The 10,312-nt window shown below is 35.6% G+C and overlaps 1 protein-coding gene across 1 annotated transcript in view; it reads right to left on the bottom strand.

The window, feature by feature from the left end:
• Positions 1-4,050: 4,050 nt before the first annotated feature.
• Positions 4,051-10,312, bottom strand: part of LOC115209299 (tumor necrosis factor ligand superfamily member 10) — a 321,447-nt gene continuing 315,185 nt past the window's right edge. Inside the window, exon 4 of the mRNA XM_029777636.2 lies at positions 4,051-6,075. Within this exon, the coding sequence (XP_029633496.1) occupies positions 5,639-6,075 (437 nt within the window). The 3' untranslated portion in view covers positions 4,051-5,638. The remainder of the gene's footprint in view (positions 6,076-10,312) is intronic.

The raw sequence follows: 10,312 nt of genomic DNA, 5'->3' as shown, positions 1-10,312 counted from the left end.
TGACCACTGAAGGTTAGTGTTTGATGATCAGCAATTCGATACTTTGATTAGTGGCTCTTTCCAGGACTTTGTTGTTAGACCCATAGTGTTCCCATTTGGTGCTCAAAACTGAATAAAGCTTTTGTTGGTGAAAATGTTCTAATTTTTGGATGTTGCAATAACCTAGTCCAGGTTTCACAGCTGTATAGCAAGGTTGGGATGACAACAGCATCATAAACCATAATCTTTGTTGTTAAGTTAAGATCCTTTGTTGTTAGAAATGTTTGTTTTTTTTGTGCTTGTGTGGTACCGATGCTGCACATGCCCATATTGAATTCAGAATGTTCTGAAGTATAGGGTTCACATCTCCAGAGGCATAAAATTCGAGCCAGTTTGGGTGTCACAGCTCAGTACAATAAGAGCTCCAGTCTGCTTTATTCCAGTCAAAGCGGGCAGTTTGAAGATGGTTGTGGTTTTTGTTACAACCAATCAGAGACAACCAATCGGATGTGTTTGGTTAACTTTCCAAATGCCCCATATGCAGCTCCAATTCTGTGTTCCGCATCCTTTTCTGAGGGGCACTTGTTTGATAAAAAGTTGCCTAGATATAGAAACTACTCTACTTCACAGGCTAATAATGACTCAAACTGGCTGAGATAGTGGTTGTATCTGCCTGTAACTACATGCTGATGCAAAGTTATTCTTGATTACAATTGATAGTTATAATCATTCAGGATTACATTGCTGAGTGATTATTTAAAGAGGAGAAACCAGATTTGTAATTTTAACATCTCTTCTTCTTTAGATAACAAACTGAGAAAAGGATAGGAATAGTTTAAGTTGCAGGATGTGTTTTATGCTGTGAGGAAGAAGTGTAACATTTTTGTATGCTTGTCTTCTTCTTCCTCTTTTTCTTCTTCGTCTTCTTCAGAGAGGGAGAGAGATAAAGGTATTAACATTAGAATTTGGGAAAATGCAAATGAGAAAGTATCAAGAGGTAAATGTGAACTGAGGGGGAGAGGAAAGCTAGTATATCCTGGTCATGAGGGAGACTGTTTGAATGGTGAGAGAGTAGTATGATGTAGGAGGAAGTAAAATGCAAGAGAGATGTTAGGGTAGGGGATAAGACAGAGTAAGAAGATAGGGACGAAAAAGGATAGAAACATAGTAAGAAGACCACCCACTGGAAGGGAGTGGTCAGAACAATGGATTGGCAGAAAAATATAAAAAGATTTGGAAAATTGTGTGTGTGTAGGGGGGTGAAATTTTTGAGTGGTGCAGAGAATGGAGTAGAAATGAGGACAGGTAGGGAAGAGGTATGCAGATAACAGAACAATGAAGTGGGTGTGTATGCACTTTCTAAATGAGAACTGAAAGTATGTCCGTATACAAAGCAGTTGAAATAATTACTTTTTGACATTTTTTTTGTAAGTTGAGCCGAACTACATATATATATATATATAATCGCCATGATACATCGTTAGCCACTACGCTCATTTTTTCTCTCCCTGTTTCTGTCTTTGTTTTTTTCTGTGTCCCTTTCTGTAGAAGAGCGTAAGCTCGAAACATAAAAGACTTTTTCTATTCCTGAGCATTATACTAATACATCTGTTTGTTTTGTACACCACCCATCTTCGTCTTTTGTTTGTTTTTTTTGTAAACTCTCCCTATAGATATATATATATATATATATATATATATCTTTTCAGTAGTGTCCTTTTCTTATTCTGGCGGAAAAAACAAAAATATTCTCAAGAATTTTTTTTGTTGGTTTCACCTAATAGGATAATTAAATTGCTAACTAAATTTCCAAGTTCTTTGAGGTTACTTATACGTTGAGGACAGTGATACTTCTCTTTCACAGTGTCTTCCTCCATATTTTGGTGGCAGAAAAAAAAAAATCTGACATGCTTTTCATTTTCAGTCTCATGTTGGTGACATGTAAAAGGCACCCAGTACACTCTGTAAAGTGGTTGGCATTAGGACAGGGATCCAGCTGCAAAAACCGTACCAAAACAATTGGGGCCTGATGCAGCTTTCCAGCTTGCCAGTCCCTGTCAAACTGCCCAACCCATGCCAGCATGGAAAGCAGACGTTAAATGATGATGATGAAGCCTAATGATAGTTTGTTTTATATTTTCTAAGTTCTTGTAGGACAATTATGTTATTTTCCCAGGAATGTGTCTCTCAGATAAAGCCTATGAACCAGCGGAAAGGAGGCAACTAGATGTGTTTGAGAGGAGATGTTTGAGGGCTATGGTTGATGCGATATGGATGGACAGGGTGAGGGATGAGGAGGTGTGAAGGCAAGCAGGAATGAAAGAAAAACTAACAACCAAAATGGATAGACAAATGTTGAGGTGGTTTGGCCACATGGAGAGGATGGATGAGGAGTGGATGGTAAGGAGGATGATGAAGGTAGAAGTGGTAGGCAGCAGAACCAGAGGCAGACCCCGGTTTGTATGAATGGATAGTGAGAGGAAAGCTTTGATGGTTAGAGGTGTTGGAGTGAGAGAGGCAAGAAAGTTTATAAATGATAGGAAAGCTTAGTGTTTGTAGATGGATGAGTGAATTTGATGTTACTCAAAGGGGTATGAAACCAGCATGATGTGGCGGGGGTAAACCAGCATATGCTTTTGGGCCCTGCTGCTGATATTTGGGCTTGTGTTCTATGCCTTGACCCAAGCATAGGATGGGGCTCACTTCTTTGAGCTGGGAAATGAATGGAATGCCTGGTGTATGTCTTGTTGTGGCTACCCCCTCCTAAAAAAATAGGGAATAAGCCTGGGTATATGTGTGTAACTGTTTCATAAAATAAATTCTTATAACACACCTGAATTGATTTAAATATTTTAGCAAGATTATACTTAATCGGTGTCAGCATCATTTAACGTCTCTGTTCCATGCTGGTATGGAAGGCGTTGGATGCTTTGACAGGATCTGATGGTTTTGAAGACTGGCCTTGTACTCTGTCTACTTTGGCCTGGTTTCTCCTGCTGGGTGCTCTTCCTAATGCAAACCACTTTACTGAATGTACTGGGTGCTTCATGACATCAACACTAGTGAGGTTGTCATGCAGCTTGCGAGACTAAAATGAGCAGGGATCCAGTTGTAAGAGGTGGCTTATGCTGGGGAATAAGAGGTTAAAGTTGAAGGGGCCAGAACAAAACAAGGGCGGCGACCTGGCAGAAACGTTAGCATGCCAGGTGAAATGCTTAGCGGTATTTCGTCTGCCACTATGTTCTGAATTAAAATTCCACCGAGGTCAACTTTGCCTTTCATCCTTTCGAGGTTGATAAATTAAGCACCAGCTATGCAATGGGGTCAATATAATTGACTTGATCCATTTGTCTGTCCTATTTTGTCCCCTCTATGTTTAGCCCCTTGTGGGCAATAAAGAAATAAGAAATTGTGTGGAAGCCAGTCATATACATGCATGTGTCATCCCACTAGCAACCACTTGACAACTGGTGTTGGTTTGTTTACATCCCTATAAATTAGTTCAGCATAAGACTGATAGAATAAGTATGAAACTTTAAAAATAAAAATAAGTACTGGAGTCTATTTGTTTAAAAAAAAAAAAAAATTGAGATGGTGCCCCAGCATGGTCACAGTCCAATGACTGAACTAAGATACATTGGATAGAAAGATAGGACAGTTGTGACTAGAAAACTTTTGATCTATTGGTTTATTTGATCAGAGATACTTGCTGAAGGTGGAGACTAAACAGCAGCAAATGATTTTCATTATAAAAAGAAGATAACGATAAATAAATAAGGCAAATGAACAATCTTTTAGTATTTTGAAATATTTAATAAAATTGTGATAAGTGAAACAAAAATTTCATGGGAAAAAAAAAAATTGAAATTAAAAAAAAAAAACGTAATTTTCTTTCCCTCCCCAATCACCAAGTTGAATAAAACATAAAATTTTTAGATGAAATTATTTCTGTTCCTTAATTTCAAATTATACAAGGAAGAAACAATGGATTAAGGAATGGAATTTTGGTAAATCATACAGAATAATATATATAAAAAAAAATAATAATGTTTAGGGTACAAACATTAAAGAATACAAACGTCTTTTTTTTTATTCAAATGTGTATCTCTTTTTTATTCTTTTTTTTTAATGTCATTATTCCAACCAAAATTTGCACAAAACACCCAAGAATACAAACCGATTGGAGATGATTTTTTTTATTTAATTTTCGTTTTCAATAATTTGTTTTGCTTTTTACTTAAGTCTCCATTTATAAGGGCGGATCAGGATTTGGTTAAAGCAGACATTAATATATTGTAGAATGTTGGAAAAGAAAACAGAAATCTTAGACAAATTTATTTTCCTTTGTTGTTAATTTTTTTTTTTTATATTTTAATATTATTAATAGGACAGGAATAATAAAAAAAAAAAGATAGGGAATTTTGGAAGCTTCAAGATGTCAGTTCTGAAGAATAGAGTTGTCTTTGATTATTTTTCATGTCCAAAGAACAACAAATTTTATTCTCTTTTTAAATTTTTTTTATTTAATTTTTTTTTTTTTTTACATATTTTATAAAACAATTCTTAAAAGTGAAGAGTCAGCTGGTATAAGTCAAAATGTTAAGACCATTGGAAAAAGAAATATATAATGTGTGTATGAACACATATGTCCTTACTTTGCTAATTCATAGGGGTGAGTGTGTGTGTGTGTATATATATATATCCAGATCTTTTTCAATAGATATATATATATATAATATATAAAATCTATATCCTAATTCTTTTATTCAATATATATAATTATCATTTATATATATCCTAGTTTGTTTTTGTTTTTATTCAAAAGATATCTCCTAAAATTGCTTATTCAAAAGATATATCTCAATTCTTTTATTCACAGGATATAGATGTATAAACCTTATTCTTTCTTTCAAAGGATATAATCCTTGATCTTGACATTGAAAGGCTATGTATAATTTTCATAATCTAGGGTTGAAATGATAATTATTCTTATTTTCATTATTCTTATAATTTGTTAATGAAACAGAAATTTAATTTATGCCCCCCCCATCTCAATTTCATCTTCAGTGTAATTATGGCTACTGATTCTGTGATTCTTTTAAAAGAAACCAAAACAGGAGCTGTTTTATATAATCACAGCATTATGGTTCACCAGACATTAAGGTGATAGAAATAGATAGAAGTGGTGAGTGAAGGCTGACTTTGCTCTTCTCTCTTTTGCACTTTATATTCTTAGATGTTTAGCTTTTAAAATGCTTTAGGATTTACCCAGCTCATATTTCTGACATTTCATGCATTCAAAGCACCACCATTTGGATATTTTTTTATTCAATTTTTTTTTTTTTTTTTTTTTTTTTTTGCTTTCAGTTTTCAAAACCACTTAAAGAATTTTTTTCTGTTTTTAACTTTCTCGCTTTTTTGGTTTAGTTCTTTCATTTTATTTGTTAAATTTATATTTTTTTCCAACTGAACCTTATTAAAGATGTGTGTAATTGTATAAAAAATTGGATTTTATTGAGAGATTATCATTAACTTGTTTGCAGGTTTTATGTAAAAAAAAAAAAAAAAAAAAACCATATCAGTTGGAGCAAGTGTGAATATTTTTTTGAAATTTCCTTTTTTTCTTTCTCTCTAACATCCTTTATTTTCTTTGCCAAATTCAATTAATTTTGAACAATCCAAAATAATTTGATTTAGGGTCATTTGTTAGTAATGTTAGATTTGAAACCTTAACAAAGATTTCATCCCCTTGTCTCAGCTGAAAAACTGCTCCAAGGTAGCTAGTGTATTCCCCGAAGGATTTATTATGACCCCAACACTTAGTTATAGAGTTTTGGATCAATGTTTCTTCTCCTCCATGAGGATAGATCAAATTATACCTATAGAGGTAATGTGATAAACTTGGTGAAGTTGTTGATGGTGGTTTTGAGTTGCCTTGTTTGATATCAACCACCTCCAAGAAAGATACTTGGCTATAGATGAAATATACTCCTGTAGATGGAATAACGATTCTACCATGACGATATTTGGCTCTTTGGATAAATCCAAGATCTCTGTTAAAAATCCATTCACCAATTGTTATTTGTTTACCAGGTACTGAAGATAGAGAAGAAAACAGAAATGATTAGTGGCCATATGCATAATAAAAAGAACAATTCAAAATCAATAATGGATGAATGATCAATAATCTTGATTCTGAGCTGTTGTTTCATAAAACCCTTATCATTAAATTTTCTTTTATTTTTGAAAATTAATCAAAGCACACACTTTATTCCATTAAAAATATGAGCACAAAATAGTCAGTGCATGAACGAATGTGCTTCTTCACACATAAACACCAAGATGAAGGGGGTCTGTTATTATTTCCTAATACTGGGGTTAAGTAGAAAAATATACCTCTTTTAAAAGCATAATCTCACATCAGTGTGATTAGGAGTAAAAAATTTGTAGATAAAATAGGATTAATAACAGGAAGACTATTTCAGCAATGCAACTTTTGTGCTTTAGATGTTGTTTTTGGTAGAGAAGAGTGAAATTAAGATATATTTTTTTCTTAAAGTTATTCAAATTTTTGCTCTTCAATTTAAATAGAAGTTTGTAACTTTATTTATAAAAGAAATAAAACTGTAACAATAATCTGACCCATTTGAGTTGCTTTTTTGTAGTGTTGGAGGATACAGGAAATAGTAGAAAGAGGATCATAACTTAATACCTTTCCTTAAACTAAAATGCTATGTAGAGGTGCAGCTTACTGCTGTAGGTGTTTTATTGGCATGAAGTGCAGAGCAAAAAGACTGAAGAAGGCAGAGATCATTTCTTTATTGCCCACAAGGGGTTAAACATAGAGGGGACAAACAAGGACAGACAAAGGGATTAAGTCTACATCGACCCCAGTGCATAACTGGTACTTAATTCATTGACCCCGAAAGGATGAAAGGCAAAGTCGACCTTGGCGGAATTTGAACTCAGAACATAACGGCAGATGAAATACCGCTAAGCATTTTGCCTGGCGTGCTAATGTTTCTGCCAGCTCACCGCCTTCAAAATAAATGTGCCCTTTTAAAGCCTAGCCAGGCTCATGGGCCTGGTTTCTATGGCGAATCTGTTCTGCAGTGTTACTCATTTTTGCCAGCTGAGTGGACTGGAGTAACGTGAAATGAAGTCTTTTGCTCAAGAACACAATGCGTCGCCCAGTCCAGGAATCGAAACCACAATCTTACAATCATGATGCTGACACCCTAACCACTAAGCCATGCACCTCCACATTTGTAGAAAGAATTGTGTAATGAAACTTTCCAGGAAAAAGTAAGACCATATTTCTAATGTGTTAGCAAAGTGAACTTACACCCATGGTTGTCATTTACAGCTGAGTAAATTTTGACATTTAATTCTTTATCATTCTCTATCAGTAATTAGCATGTGGCTAGATTAATTGGCGTGCATGTCATCTGATAGCAACTGCAGTCATACATGGCAACAGTTTTAGCAGCTATATCCAACATATTTGTCTAATTATTGCGATGGCTGATCACACTTTTCTATATACATTGCTGCACATGAAATCAGATTCTTTCTATGCACATTATTAGCATGTGGTACATTTCCGCATCAAAATGTATTAGTGCCTAAAAAACAGATTCATTATCCCTCTATCTCTTGATAGTTAGAGTACTATAACATTTCACAATAGTAACCCTGCTTTTTATTTCCTTAAACTTAACATTCTCTATTTTATAAGGGTCACGTACATCTTATGAGCATAGTGACATTTCACCTTATTTTGGGCAACTTTCTTGATGCCAAAATTGAAACCATTTCATACATTATCAATAATTTTATCTTGTCAATCAGACATTTCATTGTCAAATTTTGACTTATCGACATCCAGGAAATATATTTTCCTTGCTGGTTTTTATAATAGAACAAAACTTAATTGATTTATTCAGCATTTCCACTTATATAATTTGACTCTAATATTTTCCACAATTGGTTACTTTGTATGTTATTATAACAAAGTCTCTAACTATTGTGTTAACCTTCCTATTCAACCTCCACTAAACTGGGTAATTAGCTGAGCCAGTAACAGCTTGTCCTATTATGTTTTTAAAATCTGAAAATTGTTTCTAGTCTTTAAATCAAAAGACAATATTCTCTACAAGAAAGCCACAATTAGAACAACAAATAATTGGATGCTGTTTGACATAAACCAACAAACTGAACATCTGTAGATCTGGCTTGATAGACATTTAATCAGCTGTCTTTCTGCTGGGAGCCTGTTTCAGTATGACTGATCAGAGCTGTTAAATAACAACAGCTGTAATGTTATTTGTGATGGCTTTCTTTTTGAATTACAGCAATTAATTGGGTGGTTTTTATTTCGGATACAGTCTAATATGTTCATATGCAGCAGCAACGCTGTTCAAGAGTAGGAACAGTATTCTGTTGTGTAGCTAATTTTAGTTTCTAGTGTTTTGGTCCTCTACAAAATTCAATTCTTTTTTCTCTTTTCTGGCTCTGAACAAGAAGGCTTAACTTTGAGGATAATAATATTACTTTTTACTATAGGCACAAAGCATGGCATTTTTGGCGGGAGGGGGCTATTCAACTACATCAACCTCAGTACTGAACTGGTACTTATTTTATTGATCCCAAAAAGGAAGAAAGAGTGGAGGCACGTGGCTTAATGGTTAGGGTGTCAGCATAATGATTGTAAGATTGTGGTTTCAATTCCTGGACCGGGTGACACGTGTTCTTGAGCAAAACGCTTCATTTCATGCTGCTCCAGTCCACTCAGCTGGCAAAAATGAGTAACGCTGCGATGGACTGATGTCCCGTCCAGCTGGGGAGCACATATGCTACTGAAACCGGGAAACCGGGCCCATGAGCCTGGCTAGGCTTTAAAAGGGCGCATTTATTTTAAAAGGAAGAAAGACAAAAATTGATCTTGGCAGTTTTGAACTTAGGACTTAAAGATGAGTGAAATGCATTGAGCATTTTGTCCAGTGTACAAAAGGTTATGCCAGCTCATTGCCATAATAACAGTAGTTAATATTGTAGTAATACAATTAGTATTTCAGGTTTGTTTATCTTGTATGTGTTTGTAGTAAATTTTGTTTTAGTTCAGAATTGTTCTGTAGCCTTGCATTTAATTCAGTAGCATTTGGAATCGCATGTTATATCCTTCAGCCTATGAGCTTTTGTTATTACTATATCAAAAGCTCTAATTGCCAAACCCCACCTTCTTATTCGGGGCCAGGAGATACTCTAGTTTCTAACAGGTTTTGATTCTCTTTAACCTTTTCCCCATTCAGATTGTTTTGTGTAATGTAATGCTTATTTATTCACATTGTTTCGAATTATGCATTATCTTGTTGCTTTGAGATTTTGATAAACAATTTTATATTTTTAGAGTGACATTGTGCTGGTGGCATGTAAAAAGCAGCATCTGTACGTGGCCGATGCCAGCGCCGCCTTGACTGGCTTCCGTGCCGGTAGCACGTAAAATGCACCAACCAATCGTGGCCGTTGCCAGCCTACCCTAGCACCTAAAAAAGCACCATCCGTATGTGGCCGATGTCAGCGTCACCTTGACTGGCTTCCGTGCCTGTGGCACGTAAAAAGCACCAACCGATCGTGGCCATTGCCAGCCTCCCCTGGCACCTGTGCCGGTGGCATGTAAAAAGCTCTCACGGAGTGGTTGGCATTAGGAAGGGCATCCAGCTGTAGAAACACTGCCAGATCAGACTGGAGTATGGTGCAGCCTCCTGGCTTCCCAGACCCCAGTCGAACCTTCCAACCCATGCTAGCATGGAAAACGAACGTTAAATGATGATGATGATTGTAGGGTTGGGATAAGAGGCTGGATCTGTCCAGTTTGGATATAAAACAGGGAGAGTATTTTGGCCTGATATGGTTTAAATGCTAAAGAGTTAAAGCACAAGTTAGATCTACAATAGAATACTTCTCCTGCAACTGGAATAATGCTGTTGTTCTGCATATATCTTACACAAAAAGAAAACAACCCAACTGTTGACCATAATGTCGACTTTACCTTTCATCCTCTCACAGTCGATAAATTAAGTACCAGTTATGCACTGGAGTTGGTGTAATCGACTTAATCCGTGTATCTGTCCTTGTTTGTCCCCTCCATATTTAGCCCCTTGTAGGTAGTAAAGAAATACATAATGTCACTCACACATAAACTTCATTCTGTAACCCCCAGATACTTTGTCTCTCTCTCTCTCTCTCCTCTGCTTATTACTGCTACTACAACTTTTCCTTGCTCCTGAGATTCAGTTAATTATACCCTTTGTCTACCTAGCAATTTCCTCTT

Source organism: Octopus sinensis, linkage group LG3 (assembly GCF_006345805.1).
Source record: "Octopus sinensis linkage group LG3, ASM634580v1, whole genome shotgun sequence".
Taxonomy (NCBI): Eukaryota; Metazoa; Mollusca; class Cephalopoda; order Octopoda; family Octopodidae; genus Octopus; species Octopus sinensis.
This window is presented reverse-complemented; position numbering and strand designations above follow the sequence as displayed.